Genomic DNA, 17,489 nt, shown 5'->3' on the forward strand with positions numbered 1-17,489 from the left:
TTGGTCAGCCAGAAGTTCAGGAGGCTCAGACTTGTGACTGGGGGAAAGCAGGGAGCAGTCTTGGAGGACTGAACACTCAACCTGTGGGATCTCACACTATTTCTAGGTAGGTAGTGTTGGAATTGAATTGCAGGACACTCAGCTGGTGTCTGCTGCTCAGTGGTGGGGAAAACCCCCCAACATTTGGTCACAGATGTTTTCTTCTATGTAGATGATTGTTATTGTTGTGGTGTGAAAGCAGAGGAAAAAAGGCAGTTTGAGAGAGTTTTTTCCTAAACAATAGTATTGTTCATTTATAGTCATTCTAGAATAAATATATTATACTGACTCATTTTAAAAAGTACTTATTCAATTGTCAAATGATACAGTCCACTGAAAAACACAAAGTTATTTGACAGTTTTCATTTTGGTAAAGTTCTCAGGATCCTCAGTATCTGTGCTAACCAGATTTTAATTAAAAAAAGAAGAAGATATTTTAATTAGGCAGTGTATAAGAAAGAGATGAACTTAAAATTGTGTTCAGATATAAGATCATTAGGAACCACGGTGTGACCCATCTCAGTAAATTCTCATTCCCAGTATCTAGCATTGGGTTTGGTATCTGGTAGGCAGTAAAAAAATGTTTACTGAATAAATGAACATTTCCAATAAAGTTAGAAATATATTACATATACATTTTTTTTTCTATAGGTACATGTCACAGGAGAGGAATTCTCTGAGACACTAGATGCATTTAAGTGTTAAAAAAATCATATAAAAATGTCTTCCCACTCTTCCATGCTCGTCTGAAACTTAGATAACACCTAGATTATTTAACTATTCTGGGAACAGCATGTTAGCTGTTTCAGAGGTTATACCCAAATTCATACAAAAAAGCAAGAACTTAGAATTTTATTTTTGAAAATGTTATACCTGATTCATTCTTGGTAAATCCTTAATGTTTTCTTCTTTTTTGAAAAGCTCATCTTGCCATTGACTTAGATATGCTTGAATATCAATTTTCCCTTTGCCTGAAGAAAGGGAGTAAAACCATTTCATAAGGAACAGACCACTATACTTTTCCAAATTTCAAAAATAATAATTATGATTAAAAGGTATTTCACTGAGATATAAGATTCCATCTTTTTTAATCCAGGAAATGATCTGAAATTACCTTTCTTTTCACCCACTGGCTCTCAGAATACTTTTTCCATTTCTGTTTAGACTAAAACTTTTACTTTGGGAAGACTTGGGGACTAGGGAAGATGTGGCAAGAAAGGGAGAAGGGACATCTTTAGATTAAAACAATACACCCTGACTTAATAAAGCAAATTTTATGTAGTCATTCTCATGTATACTACTAAGTTTAAAACAGCTTCTATATTATGTTCTTAACATGCATATATTGTACCAAAGTGACCTAGGCGTGGTGGCTCACGCCTGTAATCCCAGCATTGTGGGAGGCCAAGGCGGGCAGATCACCTGAGGTCAGGGGTTCAAGATCAGCCTGGCCAACATGGTGAAACCCTATCTCTACTAAAAATGCAAAAATTAGCCGGGCGTGGTGGAGGGCGCCTGTAGTCCCAGGTACTCGGAAGGCTGCACAGGAGAATGGCTTGAACCCAGGAGGCAAAGGTTGCAGTGAGCCGAGATCATGCCACTGCACTCCAGCTTGGGTGACAGAGCAAGACTCCATCTCAAAAAAACCCCAAAAACAACAACAACAAGAACAACAACAACAACAACACAAAGGGTCTGGAGCGGGTCTTTTTCAAAAATTCAAAACACTACTAATTCATTCAAAGAGTTTAATCAAGATAATAGTAATGTGACTATTTAAATAAATAATTATTTCAGATTCCTTGAAAATTGGATGGAAATATTGGGGAAGCTACTACATTTAAAGAGACTTGGAGCAATTGATTATTTTTAACTAAATATTGTTCAAAAACATTAAAACAATGATGAGCTTTTGGAGAGCAATTTGACATCCTGTATCAAAATATTAAATGTGCATACTATTTGTTCCAGCATTGCCATACTTCTATGAGTTTATCGTATATTAAAGAAATATTTTAAAATTATCCTAAAGCATAAGTAAAAAAATGTTTGTTGTAGCATACTTTGCAATAGAAATAATTTGAAACAACATACATGTCCATCAATATTGGTCTAGTTATTGAGATAAATTGTGGTACAACCAAACAATGAAATACTCTGCATCTATTAAAAATAATAGGGTAGATCCAAATGTACTGACATGGAAATATGTCCACAATATATTGCAAATTCCAAAAAAATTGTACAACAGTACTTATGGATTTTTTTAAAAGAGAGATAGATGTCTGCATACATTTGTGTATACATAGAAATAGATCTGAAAAAAAATATAGACAGAAATATTTTGGGGTAGGGTTGAGTGAAGGCAAAAGGACTTAAGTACTGTCTGAATTTCTTTTCCAAGAATTATATATTACTTTTGTAATTAAAAATAAAACTTTTAAAATAACAAAATTAAATGAATATGGGTCATTTACTATCACATTTTCTATAATTTCTGAGGTATCAATAGGCTTTAAAAGGAATTCATCTTTTCCTCCTTAGTAGCTATCCTTATTTACATAAACAATAACTAAATAAATGATAACTCCTAGATCACAGTACCTTTTTCAGGACTGTGTTTTGCTGATTCTGCTTCCTTCTCATTTGCAGGCTTGGAAACTAGAAGAGAAGACATAACTGCATTCTGTAAGACGTTTAACAAATACTCTTTGAAAGTAAAATAATGTTTCATAAAGACTTATAAGCAATTCTGCAAACAAATTTTAGCTGACTTGACCTCCTATCATTAGAAGAAAAAGTATTCCAAAACTTTCACAGTTAAAAACAACACTGGGGGAAAATCCATATTTTAAAAAATCCTATAAGGAAGTATATCAAATATTAAGTATTTATTTTTGGGTGGTATTTTCTCCTTTGTGACTTTCTTCAAATAAAATTGTATTACTTTTATTATCAGGGGAAAAAAGCCACATACTGGACATCAGAAGAGTGTGCTACGAAGCCCTGAATGTGGCAATAACTCATTGTGAAACCTTGTACAAGTCACTTCTCTCTGGGCCTTAGTGCCTTTATCTATAAAATGAAATGACTTGATGAGATGATTTGTAAGGTCCCTTCAAACTTAATGTTCAAACACTTTAACATATGATAACCACAAAAATACATTAATCAGGGGTCTTCCCTCTATAAGACATTTAATATTTATGAAAATAAACTAAAGGACACAAAAACAAACTCATATCACTTTAAATTATATCTTGGAGACATACCCATCCCTGTCTCCTACACCTACAGTAATTTATAATAAGTACTCATTGTTTGAAAAATAGCTATGACCTTTAATCATCAAAGATTCTATGGTATTTTATAAAGGCATGAAAATAGTCTAATACATTTTAGAAATTTCTGCAACATAAATAGAAACAAAATACTATGAGTCTTCAATAAGCAAGAAATTCCACAAATCAAAGCCCCAAAATGCAATTTGGTTAATTGGTCAAACATTTATGGACTATGCTAATTGCTGTGGTGATACAAAAGACGTATAAGGTAAAATGAAGCCCAATTTTAGCTGGGTAAAGAATATCTAAGCAGGAAGATATCTATGGGTGACTAATCGTCAAAACAGATAAAATTTTACACAGGTATTTACCATGGAGCTGACTGAAATAAAGTAATTCTTCCTTGGAAAGTTCATCTCCTTTTGAAGCATCCTTAGATTTCACTTCAGTATAAGCTGAAAACATATAAATAACCCAAATTACATTTATTAACCATTAGGGGCAGAGATGAGATTCATAATGGGTCAGGTAAATCTGGCAACAGGGTGTTAAAAGAGTTTCTGTATGACAAAGATGTAAGTGAAGAAATGTAGAAGTGGTTCTACTCTATTGTATAGTAAATAACAAGAAGTTCTTCATCATTTTGAGTTCTATTATTTTTCCTACTTGTTTTTTTAATCGTTTTCCAAGAGCTATTACAAGTCAAAAGTTTTAAAATCTGGCATTTAGAAATCTCTGAAAATGTGATCTCAGCCATTTAAAAAACATCCTCAATAGTAAGGAAAACAGGAAGTTGAGTGCTTTGCTTTACTTCTTACCTGTGCTTTAACAGGTACATAATGTTTTTCCTATTTTTGATCCCTATATAAAAAGCATAGTTGATGACAATGTTAAACATTCTAACACTAGCTTGATTTGCCAATGTAAACTCCTTTTATTTGAGATGGAGTCTTGCTCTGTTGCTAGGCTGGAGTGCACTAGGGTGATCTCGGCTCACTACAAACTCCACCTCCCTGGTTCAAGCGAATCTCCTGCCTCAGCCTCACAAGTAGCTGGGACTACAGGTGCACACCACCACACCCAGCTAATTTTTGTATTTTTAGTAGAAATGGGATTTCATCATGTTGGCCAGAATGATCTCAATCTCTTGACCTCGTGATTCACCCGCCTCTGCCTCCCAGAGTGCTGGGATTACAGGTGTGAGCCACTGTGGCTGGCCAACAATGTAGTCTCCTTTTATAATTAAATTTTTAGGTGGTTTGTCTTCTGCTTTTAATGCTGTTTGTGATTTGAGTGTGAAGGTTAAAGATGGTCTTTAGCTTGTTAGTCTAGTAAAGAATGTTTCCTGACTATCCTGAGAAGAGCTGAAAAGGGATCCCAGGTGTAGCTTTAAACAAATAATGAGGTGCTGTCTGTTTTTGTGAATTTCTCAATCTTGGCTAAAAGGTACTTTTGGCAATGCTCCTTCAGTTTAAAGCCTAAGACTGTTTTCACAAAGTAGGGATCAGGCCTTGGTATGGTATCCTCTTCAGGTCAGTGGGCAAAACAAGTAAACTGAATGGTGTGGTAATTTTGAGGTAGTACAGAAGAATATAAAGAAATGTGAGCTTTGGAGTCAGACCTCAGTTTGCTATGCAATTTGCCAGTTATGTGATCTTTGGCAAATAATCTAATCTTTCCAGCTCTCAATTTCCTTATTGTCAAAATTGGAAGGATAATATCACCTATCAGGTATATTGTGAGAATTAAATTTAAAAAATGCATGTAAAGTAAATGTCTTGACAGAGCAAGTGCTCACCAAATGATAGCTTTTATTTTGCTTCCTTTTAAAAATACTTAATATCCCTGCTGCCTGGTCCCATTTTTCAAAATAATTTGCAGTATTTTGCAAGTTTGGCAGTTTGTCCAAAGTTAATTTCTACTCTAATGACAATAACAACAATTCAACATTATACCAACAATCCAATGATTGTAATTCTTATATACAAACTATTTTTCATTAAAATGACTACTAACAGGAAGGAAACTTGTGGGCCCATGTGTTACACAGAATCTCTTCCATAGAAGATCACTGTATCTGTATCAGCAAAAGTAGTCATAATATAATTTGAGGGCCACAATGAAGCAATGACCTTATGTCATGGTGAAAATTAGGCTAGTTGTTTAAAAAATTCTGTAATTATACCTGTTAAAATGGAATAAATTCCTGCTGTGCATCATTAAAGACTGGTAAACTCTTACCTGGAGGAATATGCATCTTAAAAAGCAGCTTAATCTTCTCAGTAAAACTTCCATTGTACATTATGTCTGTTCAATAAAATGTAATCATAAATCATCATGTATCCACAGAACATTCAATTTCAGCAACAAAGATTAATTAAGATACAGATATTAGTCAAGAATTAGGATTTGGAAACCTGTTACTTAAGCTAACAATTAAAAAACCATCTAGTCAGTCAGATTCTCTCCTTCAAGTGTATAAGTATATAAGCAAAATATTCTTTATCAAATATGCAAAATCCTGTCGTGCCTAGCTCCTTTTCCCCAACCTCAGATTTCTCATTTCTTTTGAAAGAGGACTATGCCTCGTTTAAGGAGAGAACTGTTCTTCAAGGGACAATTCCTGACAAGAAAGCATGCTGGGATATCTGGAAAAGCAAAGGAACAATATTTACAGCTACAACATCTTGACTGTAGGTACAACATGTTTGTTGGGTATTTCTCTATCACTCTTCTAGGTTCTATGGTTGAATTTTTATGGAGAAGGGAAGTCCTTCTGTAGTACCCAAGCATCTCAGTGTGGGAAAATTGGGTCATTCTCTTCCTTATGTTAACCCCTAAAACACTCACATCTAACAGCTTGCTTTTCTGAAAGGGTTGGGGAAAATAATATCAAAATACATAGATTTAGCAACAAATACAGAAAAGGGTCCATTTATTACTAAAGCTGAACACACTGTAACCCATGGTGATATAATCTGACTAAATTGGCAATAATAGCCAGTACTAAGTATTTATAGGAGCACCTTTGTGTTTTGCTTAAAAAAATATTGGATGTCATCTTACCCATTGCAGAAGAGAATTCTTTGAAGTTTATAAGGCAATCAGAGTTTTCATCCAGCAATCTGAATGTCCATAAAGCTAGTGAGTCTCTATTTGCAGAATGAGCCCAGGGACTCAACAAATGATACAACGCTCTGAACTGCTGGCAGTCAATTTGATACTGTTCCAAATATGGCAGACTGGGGTCATGATGCTTCAATACTGGACAACCCAAACGCCAATAACAAGATAAAAACAGTTCTTTCTATTAAACATAAATAAAAAGGAGGGTTGCCAATTAGAAAAAGTAATTTTGGAAGATTTTAAAAAACATGTCTACTAAAATAAAGATTAAAATATTCAGAATGGCTGTGATACAGTTCTGCTAAAAAAAGCATTACTTTTCATTTAAAGAAGAACAACAATACCTTAAAGATGACATAAAGTTCATCCAATTCATGAAGACTCAAATTCACATCTTGTGATACAACACGCAACTTTAAAAAGATTAAAAGCAATTTAGAACACAGAATTTAACATTGCAGTACAGAAATTCTCTTTAAATTTACTTAGAGTCTCTCTCTGCTAGAAGAAAATATTTGTATTTTAACTTCTTAAATGAATAATAAAGTTATTATTATATTATGAAGTTATTAATATTATCTATTTTATCTGTTTAAAAAGTAGTAGTTGACTACAGTTCAATTCCACTCAAATATGTACTTTGATATTCATCTCTTCATACTCAGAAATCACTGCAAAAGGACAGCCACTTAATGTCTATAAATATAAGTAACAGTATTCTAAGTCTTATTCCATATATTCCTCTCTTGCCACATAAGCAGCATATCAAGTCATCATGTGATGTTGCCATTAAATACTTCAAAGGCATAGGGAGATGTACATTCCCTCTCTATGCAAAAAACAAACAAGCAAACCAACAAACCATAATCCAAGAAGTAATAAGCTTAGAAAATATGTAATTTTATCCTATTCCATGAAGAATAAGCACCAATGGTACAATGATTATAGTATCTAAGAAATATAAAAGCAAAGGTAAAGAAAAAGCTCGAATTGATGAAATAGGTAAAATAAAATAAAAAAAACAACCAGTAGACTCATTAAATAAAATTAAGAGTCAGTTAAAGGAAAAAAATCAATGAAATAGCCAAATTTCTGGCAAATGAGATGAAAGAAATCACAAATGACTATCATTGAGAAGTGGATAATATAAGCACAGATACAGAGAACATTTAAAGTGCCCAGCAGGGGCATGGTGGCTCACACCTGTAATCCCAGCACTTGGGAGGCCGAGGCAGGCAGATCACTTGAGGCCAGGAGTTCAAGACCAGCCTGGCCAACATGTTGAAGCCCTGTCTCTACTAAAAATACAAAACATTAGCTGGGCATGGTGGCGCATGCCTGTAATCACAGCTACTCAGGAGGCTGAGGCAGTAGAATTGCCTGAACCCAGGAGGCGGAGGTTGCGGTGAGCCGAGATCGCGCCATTGCACCACTCCAGCCTGGGTAACAAGAGCGAAACTCTGTCTCAAAAAAAAAAAAAAAAAAAAAAATTAACCAGGTGTGGTGGCGTACGCCTGTAATCCCATCTACTCAGGAGACTGAGACACAAGAATCGCTTGAACCTGGGAGGCAGAGGTTGCAGTGAGCTGAGATCATGTTACAGTACTCCAGCCTGGAAGACAGAGCAAGAATCTGTCTCAAAAAAAGAAAAAAAAAAAATGTCCAGCAAAATGGCAAACTAGAAGCAGATCATGGGTGGTGCTCTTAGGGAGGGGAAACAAAGGGAGTAGTAAATACTGACCCTAAAAGCTGATTGTAAGGCAGGTTGCCTCGCTGGGAGGTTGGACACACCCACCTCTGTACCCGGCATCAGGCTCTGCACTTGGAACCTAGCTCTGCTGCATGGCTCCCCTGGAAGGCTCCAGATGATGCAAGACTCCTGGCAGGCTCTCCCACCGGAAAACCCACCCAACAACCTGCCAACCAATAGTGGCCCACCCCGTCTCAATCCCGCTCCCCTGGAGTCAATCAGAGCACCCAGCTGTTACTCATTCCTCCTAGCCATAAAAACCCCACGCCCCAGGAAGTTGGTGCGGCTTCCCTGGCCCCTTTCCCAGGACCATGGAACCTCGCCCGGGAGCCTTCCTATTTTCATTTTCTTATATTGGCCTCAGTTTCCTCATTTTAAACTCAGCAATAAATCTTACACTGATGGTTACTGCTGGTAACTATCAAAGCAGCAAGGGGACACAGAGCAGAGAGGAGTGAAGCTGGGTAGCAGCCTATCTGGCATCAGTGTGGAATTAAGAGAAGCTCCCCAACATGGGAGAGGGTGATTCACACTCTCCACGGGTGTCTGTGTAAGGCTGGGAATGGGAGAATTCCCCTACCTTAACCCCCTACCCACCACTCCCACCCTCCCACCTCACCTCTAAACTGAGGCAGAGAGACACCCAGACGTTTTGTGAAGGTAACTCCTAAGTTCGAGGGGACCTCTACAAGCCTCGGACCCTGGAACAGACCAACACCAGTGCCACAGCCCCAATAACGGCCACAGTAATGGTGCCTGGAGCAGTAAGATTGCTCCAGCTTCCTCACCAGACAAGGCTTAGTGCCAGCTTCCATGCCAGCATTCCTGCTTCTGCCTGAAATCAGCCAGAGGCTGCAGCCTCCTATTGTCCCAAGAAACACCTAGATGGCAGGGTGGCTGACCCCACCCACTCCTGCCACTGGTAGCCAGACAGGCAATGCCTGCTAGAGCTTCCAGCCCAGATGTCTTGCTTCTGCCTGAACTCAGCCAGTGGATGCAACATCCTGTTGTCCCCAGAAACACCCACAGGCAGGACAGGTGACCCCATCCAGGTCCACCACTGGTAGCCAGGTGGGCAACGCCTGTTAGAGCTTCCAGCCCAGTGGTCCAGCTTCTGCCTAAATTCTGCTGGCAGTTGCAACCCTGAGTACCCCCAGGATGTACTTGGACAGCAGATTAGGTAACACTACCCACTCCCGCAGCTCTTAGCTGGGCAAGACTTGCTGGCTTAGGTGGCGCTCAAGCACCACTGAGAGGTGAGACACCCAGGTTCGCAGGTTGATAGAGGGGTGGTGTGTGTCTCCCTCTGCAGGGCTGGCCTGGCAAGAATAGGACCTGTTTGTCAACCACAGCTTCTACCTGAGGGAGCCCTGTGAACCACAGCATCCAACCAAAGAAATGCTGGCATGAAGCCAGTAATTGGAGGGGGTTCCTCCAAGGTCTAGGAGAAGACTAGGTGAGTAGGCCATCTCCCTGCCCCCAATCACAGAATACTACCCCAGAGCCATGCAGCAGAGCAAGAAGCTATCTGCTGGCGAACACTCTTAAGCACCACCTATTGGATCGCAGCCCAAACATACCACTAAAATATTCTGCCACTATACACCGCCTGTGAAAACTAAGGCAAAGGCTCCTACCAGCGCCCAGCCTGAGCCAATGCATGTGTATGCTGCAATGCTGCCATAGATGCTGGTATGCACGAGCAAGCATGGACTCCACTGCCACCACCCCAACAAAGTTTTTGCTGGCACCTCCGTTGGAGTGTTGAGGCCAGTGAACTGGAAATACCCTGGCCTCTCTGGCAGAGCAGGTTCCTAGCCCTGAGGGCCCAGAGAACAAAGCTGGGGGTCTGGTACCAGCCCCCTAGAGTTACCGAACTCATCCCAGGAAAGCTCAGGTGAGCCTTGGCCACCTGAAATCTTCAAAATCAAAGCCAGTCAACTGAACCCATCTTATACTACAATCAAACCCCCAAGGGCATCAAAGAAGATAAAAGCAAAAAAACCCATCCGAAGGAAAACAACTTCAGAGATTAAAGGGGCATCAGCTCACACAGATAGGAAAGAATTAGCATAAGAACTCTGGCAACTGGTAAAACCAGAGGGTCTTCTTACCTTCAAACAACTGCACTAGTTCCCTAGCAATGGTTCTTAACCTGAAATGGCTGAAATGACAGACATAGAATTCAGAATATACATAAAAATGAAGATCATTGAGATTCAGGAGAAAGTCGAAATCCAATCCAAGGAATTTAGGGAATATGATAAAATGATACAGGAGGTGAAAGACAAAATGGCCATTTTTAAGAAAGAACCAAGCTGATCTGATAGAGCTGAAAAACTTACTACAAGAATTTCATAATACTATTAGAAGCATTAACAGCAGAATAGACAAAGCTCAGAAAAGAATCTCAGAACTCAAAGACTGGTTCTCTGAATTAACTTAGATAAAAATAAATGAAAAATTTCCCAACTTTGCTAGATACGCCAACATTCAAATTCTGGAAATGCAGAGAACCCCTGAAACGTACTATATAAGATGATCATCCCCAAGACACAGTTATCAGATTCTCCAAGGTCAATATGAAAGAAAAAGTATTAAAGGTAGCTAGAGAGAAGGAGCAGATCACCTACAAAGGAAATCTCATTAGGCTACCTGTGTAGTGTTCAGTAGAAATGCTACAAGCCAAAAAAGATAGAAGGCCTATATTCAGCTTTCTTAAAGAAAAGAAACTCTGCTGGGTGTGGTGGCTCACACCTGTAATCCCAGCACTTTGGGAGGCTGAGGCAAGTGGATCATGAGGTCAGGAGTCTGAGACTAGCCTGACCAACAGGGTGAAACACTATCTCTACTAAAAATATAAAAATTTGCTGGGCATGGTGGTCCGTGCCTGTAGTCCTAGCTATTCAGGAGGCTGAGGCAGGAGAATCGCTTGAACTTGGGAGGCAGAGGTTGCAGTGACCCGTGATCATGCCACTGCACTCCAGCCTGGGTGTCAGAGCAAGACTCTGTCAAAACAGAACAGAACAAAACAAAACAAACAAAAACAAACAAAAAACAAAAGGAACTCCAGCCGAGAATTTCATATTCAGCCGAACTAAGCTTCATAAGCAAAGAAGAAATAAGATCCTTCTCAGACAAGCAAGTGCTAAGGAAATTCATGTTCGTTAGATCTGTCTTACAAGAGATCTTGAAAGGAGTGCTAAATATGGAAAGGAAAGCCATTACCAGCTACTATAAAAACACACTTAAGTACATAGACTATTGACACAATTCAGCAACTACACAATCAATTTTGTGTAATAATCAGCTAACAACACAATGACAGGATCAAATCCACACATGAATATTAACTTTGGATGTAAACAGGCTAAGCAGAATGTAAACAGAATGCCCCAATTAAAAGGCACAGTGGCAAGTTGGATAAGAAATCGAGATGCAACTGTATGATGTCTTTAAGAGACCCATCTCACATACAATGACATTCAAAGGCTCAAAGTAAAAGGAAGAGGAAGAATCTATCAAGCAAATGGAAAACAGAAAAAAGCAGGTGTTGTTATTCTGATTTCAGACAAAACAGACTTTAAACCAACAACAACAACAACAACAACAACAAAACAAAAAGGGGAATTCAAAAAGGGTTCACGTCAACAAGAAGACAACTACCTTAAATATAAATGCAGTCAACACATGAGCACTCAGATTCATGAAACAAGTTCTTAAAGGCCTATAAAGAGACTTATATAAATATGTAATTATAGTTGGGGACTTCAACACTCCACTGACAGTATTAGACATATCATCAAGGTAGAAAACTAAAAAAGATATTTGGGACCTGAACTCAACACTTGACCAAATGGACCTAACAGACATCTACGGAACTTCCCCTCTTCCCCCTGTAGAACAACAGAATATATTCTTCTCGTCTGCCTATAGCACATACTCTAAAATTAACCACACAATCAGACATAAAACAATCCTCAGCAAATTCAAAAAACTCCAAATCATATCAACTATACTCTTAGACCATAGCATAATAAAAATGAAAATAAATACTAAGGAGATTGCTCAAAACCATATTAATCACATAAAAATTAAACAATCTGCTCCTGAATGACTTTTGGCTAAACAATGAAACTAAGGAAGAAATCAAACTATTCGAAAGCAATGAGAATAAAGATACAACATATCAGAATCTCTGGTACACAGTTAAAGCAGTGTTAAGATGGAAGTTTATAGCACTAAATGCCCATTAGAAAGTTAGAAAATTCTCAAATCAACCTAACATCACACCTAGAGGAACTAGGAAAACAGTAACAAACCAACCCCAAAGCTAGCAGAAGATAAGCAATTACCAAAATCAGAGCTGATCTGAGTGAAATCAAAACATGAAAATCCATGCAAAAGATCAATGAATCTATGAGTTGGCTACTTAAAATAATAAATAAGATTGATACACCACTAGCTAGACTAATAAAGAAAAAAGAGACAATCCAAATAGACACAATCAAAAATGACAAAGGAGAAATTACCACGGACCCCAAAGAAGTACAAATAAAACCCTCAGAGACTACTAAGAACACCTCTATGCACACAAACTAGAAAACCTAAAAGAAGTGATAGATTACTGGAAACATAACTGCCAAGATTGAACCAGGAAGAAGTTGAAACCCTGAACAGACCAATAACAAGTTCTAAAATTGAATCAGTAAAAAACCCCACACTAACCAGAAAAAGTCCAGGACAAAATAGATTCACAGCCAAATTCTACCAGATATATAAAGAAGACCTGGTACCATTCCTACTGAAACGATCCCAAAAAATTGAGGAGAAAGGACTCCTCCTTAACATATTCTATGAGGCCAGTGTCATTCTGCTACCAATACCTGGCAGAGACACAACAAAAAAGAGAAAACTTCAGGCCAGTATCCTTGAGGAGAACAGATGCAAAAATCCTCAACAAACTACTAGCAAACCAAATCTAGCAGCACATCAAAACGCTAACCCACCACAATCAAGTAGGCTTTATCCATGGGATACAAGGTTGGTTCAACATACACAAATTGATTAATGTGATTCATCACAAAAACAGAGCTAAAAACAAAAAAGCGCATGATCATCTCAATAGATGCAGAAAAAGCTTTCAATAAGATTTAACACCCCTTCATGTTAAAAAGCCTCAACAAACTAGGCATTGAAGAACTATATCTCAAAATAATAAGAGCCATCTATGACAAATCCACAATCAAAATCATACTGAATGGGTAAATGCTGGAAGCATTCCCCTTGAGAACCAGAAGACAAGGATGCCCATACTCACCACTCTGATTCTACATAGTACTGAAAGTCCTAGCCAGAGCAATCAGGCAAGAGAAAGAAATAAAAGGCATCAAAATAGGAACAGAGGAAGTCAAATTATTTCTATTTGCAGATGATATGATTCTATATGTAGAAAACCCCATAGTTTCAGCCCAAAAGCTGCTAGATTTAGTTAACAACTTTGGCAAAGTTTCAAAACACAAAATAGATCTACAAAAATCAGTGACACTTCTATGTATCAACAACGTCCTAGCTGAGAGACAAATTAAGAACTCAATCCTGCTCACAATAGCCAAAAAAAGAATAAAATACCTAGGAATACAGCTAACTAGGGAGGTAAAAGATTTCTACAATGGGAATTACATACACTGCTTAAAGAAATCAGAGGTGACATAAGCAAATGAAAAACATCCCATGCTCATGGATAGGAAGAATCAATATTGTTTAAAAGGCCATACCAACCAAAGCAATTCACAGATTCCGTGCTACTCCTATCAAACTACCAATGACATTCTTCACATAATTAGAAAAAAAATATATTCTAAAAAATTCCCATGGAACCAGAAAAGAGATCGAATAGCCAAAGCAATCCTAAGCAAAATTAACAAAGCTAGAGGCATCCCATTCCTCACCTTCAAACTATACTACAAGTCTACAGTAACCAAACCAGGAAGGTTTAAGTACAAAAACACACAGTCTAATGGAACAGAATGGAGTGCCCAGAAATAAAGCTGCACACCTACAACCATCTGATCTTTAACAAAGTCAACAATAACAAGCAACGGGGAAAGGACACCTTATTCAATAAATGGTGCTGGGATAACTAGGTAACCATATGTAGGAGATTAAAACTAGACCCCTACCTTTCACCATATACAAACATCAACTCAAGATGAATTAAAGACTTGAGCATAAAACCTACAACTACGAAAAGCTTTGAAGAAAACTTATGCAATACCATTCTAGACACAGTCAGTGGCAAAGATTCCATGACAAAGATGCCAAAAGCAATTGCAACAAAAATGAAATTTGACAAATAGGACTAATTAAGGAGATTCTGCACAGCAAAAGAAACTATCAACAGAGTAAGCAGACAACCTACAGAATGGTAGAAAATATTTGCAAATTGTGCTTTTGACAAAGGTCTAATATCCAGAATCCAAAAGGAACTTAAAAAAATTAAAAACCAAAAAACAAACAACTCCATAAAAAAGTGGGCTAAGGACATGAACAGACACTTTTCAAAAGGAGACCTATATGCAGCCAACAAGCATATGAAAAAATGCTCAACATCACTAATCATTAGAGAAAAGAAAATCAAAATCACAATGATACACCATCTCATACAATCAGAATGGTGACTATTTAAAAGTCAAAAAACAACAGATTCTGGTGAGCTTGTGAAGTAAAGAGAATGCTTATACACTGCTGGTGGAAATGTAAATTAAGTCAGCCACTGTGGAAAGCAGTTTGAAGATATCACAAAGAACTTAAAATAGAACTACTGCCTGAGCTCAGGAGTTCGCGACCAGCTTGGGCAACATGGTGAAATTCTGTCTCTACTAAAATACAAAAAATTAGCTGGGTGTGGTGGTGTGCACCTGTAGTCTCAGCTACTCAGGAGGCTGAGGCAGGAGAAATGCTTGAACCCTGAAGGTGGAGGTTGCAGTGAGTCGAGATCATGCCACTGCACTCCAGCCTGGGTGACAGAACAAGACTCTGTCTCAAAAAAAAAAAAAAAAAAAAATTAAGAATTAAAAATAAAAAAGAGAGAACTACCATTCAACTCAGAAATCCCATTACTGAGCATATACCTAAAGGAATATAAATTATTGTACGATAAAGACACATGTATGCATATGTTTTTCACAGCACTATTCACAATAGCAAAGATATGGAATCAACTTAGATTCCCATCAATGGTCGAATGGATAAAGAAAATATGGTCAGTATACACCATGGAATACTATGCAGCCATACAAAAGAACAAGATTATGTTCTTTGCAACAACATGGATGGAGCTGGAGACCATTATCCTAAGTGAACTAATAGAGGAAAAGAAAACCAAATACTGCATATTCTCACTAATAAGTGGGAGCTAAACATTGACTACACATGGACACAAATTGGGGAATAATAGACACAGGGGCCTATATGAGTGTGGAGGGTGGAAGGAGGGTGAGGATCAAAAAACTACCTATTGGCTACCATTCTTATTACCTGCATGATGAGATAATCTGTACAAGAAAACCTGTGATACATAATTTACCTATATAAAAAACTGGCAGCCAGGCATGGTGGCTCCCGCTTGCAAACTCAGCACTTTGGGAGGCCAAGGTGGGTGGATCACTTGAGGACAGGAGTTTGAGACCAGCCTGGCCAACATGGTGAAATCCTGTCTCTACTAAAAATACAAAAAGGCCAGGCATGGCGGTGGGCACCTGTAATCTCAGCTACTTGGGAGGCTGAGGCAGGAAAATCACTTGAACCCAGGAGGCAAGGTTGCAGTGAGCCAAGACTGCTCCACTGCACTCCAGCCTGGGTGACAGAGTGAGACTCAATCTCAAAAACAAAATAAGACAAAACAAAACAACCTGCATGTGAACCTCTGAATAAATAAAAGTTACAAATAATGTTTTTTACCTTTATAACTTTTAACTTTAAGTAAAAGTTAAAAGTTAAAAAAACTTTCCAGTACATAGAAGGTACCATTAACTATCTGTTGAATGAATTCCATAAGCTTTACATTTATATGTGTGTGTGTGTGTGTGTGTGTGTGTGTGTGTGTGTGTGTGTGTATGTTAAACAATAAATTAAACAAAATAGATAATTCCATAAGAAAATATAAATAATTAGAGTCAACTCATAGGAGCAAGAAAATTTGAACAGATAGAACTGAAAAAAGAAATCAATGATTTCCTAGGCAGGAAACCAAAAGACAGCAGACCCAGATGGCTTTACATATTCATTTTCTCAAGCCTTCAGGTAATGGATAATTCCCATGGGATCTAACCTATTCCAGAGCATAGAAATATATGATTTATGTATAATTTTCATTCTATGATATAAGCCTAAATACAAGAAAAAGCTTTCAACCAATATTACTTTAACAAACTTGCAAAGAGCCTAGCTAAACTATTTAGCAAAATTGCCAAAGGAGATTAAAAGAATAATACATCTAAATATATATTTTATTGCGTTTTAGGTTTTGGGGTACATGTGAAGAACATGCAAGATTGTTGCATAGGTATATACATGGCAGTGTGGTTTGCTGCCTTCCTCCCCATCACCTATATCTTGGATTAAATACATCTTAGTTTTTGGATTTTTTTTTTTTTTTTTTTTTTTTTTTTTTTTGTAGAGGTGGAGTTTTGCTGTATTAGACAGGCTGGCCTTGAACTCCTGGCCTGAAATGATCCATCCACCACGGCCTCCCAAAGTGCTAGGATTACAGGCATGAGTCACAATGCCCAGCCTAGGGTTAAATACATCTTAGGAGTATTTGGATAAATGACTTACTAGGACTAATTTCAAGAGTATAACAAATCTAATATTAGGAATTCTTTTATAAAAATAAACAATTAGACAATGTAAAGGAAAAATGATCTCATTCATATTAACAGCCAAACCATCAAATATATAGGAGTAGAATAAACCCATTAAGAACTGTATAAGACCTACATGATGAAAACTAAAAATGCTTACTAAAGAACATTTAAGAAGACAGATTGTTAAAATGAATATTAAAAAGGAATTTAAAAAGCCTTACCAGATTTCAAAGTAGACAAACTAAAGTAATTGAAACAGTGTGATACTGTAGTAGTAACAAAAAAAGGAAGTCCAAAAATAAAGCCCATGTATGTATGTAAGAATTTAGCGTAGGAAAAAAATAGAGTTCTGTGAGGATAGAGTATTTAATAATTGGTTTTTAGAAAATGAATGATTTCGGTTGGAAAAACATAATATTAGAG

The 17,489-nt window shown here is 37.5% G+C and overlaps 1 protein-coding gene across 2 annotated transcripts in view; it reads right to left on the bottom strand.

The window, feature by feature from the left end:
• TBC1D8B (TBC1 domain family member 8B) overlaps nt 1-17,489 on the bottom strand; it is a 65,044-nt gene that overhangs the window by 4,351 nt on the left and 43,204 nt on the right. The window contains exons 15-20 of one of the 2 annotated variants that reach the window (XM_010346386.3): nt 6,794-6,862; nt 6,390-6,630; nt 5,565-5,630; nt 3,695-3,778; nt 2,644-2,700; nt 913-1,010 (exon numbers count right to left, since the gene is read on the bottom strand). In XM_010346386.3, coding sequence (XP_010344688.1) covers nt 913-1,010; nt 2,644-2,700; nt 3,695-3,778; nt 5,565-5,630; nt 6,390-6,630; nt 6,794-6,862 — 615 coding nt within the window. Of the gene's footprint in view, nt 1-912; nt 1,011-2,643; nt 2,719-3,694; nt 3,779-5,564; nt 5,631-6,389; nt 6,631-6,793; nt 6,863-17,489 lie in introns of both variants that reach the window. The other variant, XM_074392316.1, reaches the window with a different exon arrangement.

Source organism: Saimiri boliviensis, chromosome X, assembly GCF_048565385.1.
Source record: "Saimiri boliviensis isolate mSaiBol1 chromosome X, mSaiBol1.pri, whole genome shotgun sequence".
NCBI lineage: Eukaryota > Metazoa > Chordata > Mammalia > Primates > Cebidae > Saimiri > Saimiri boliviensis.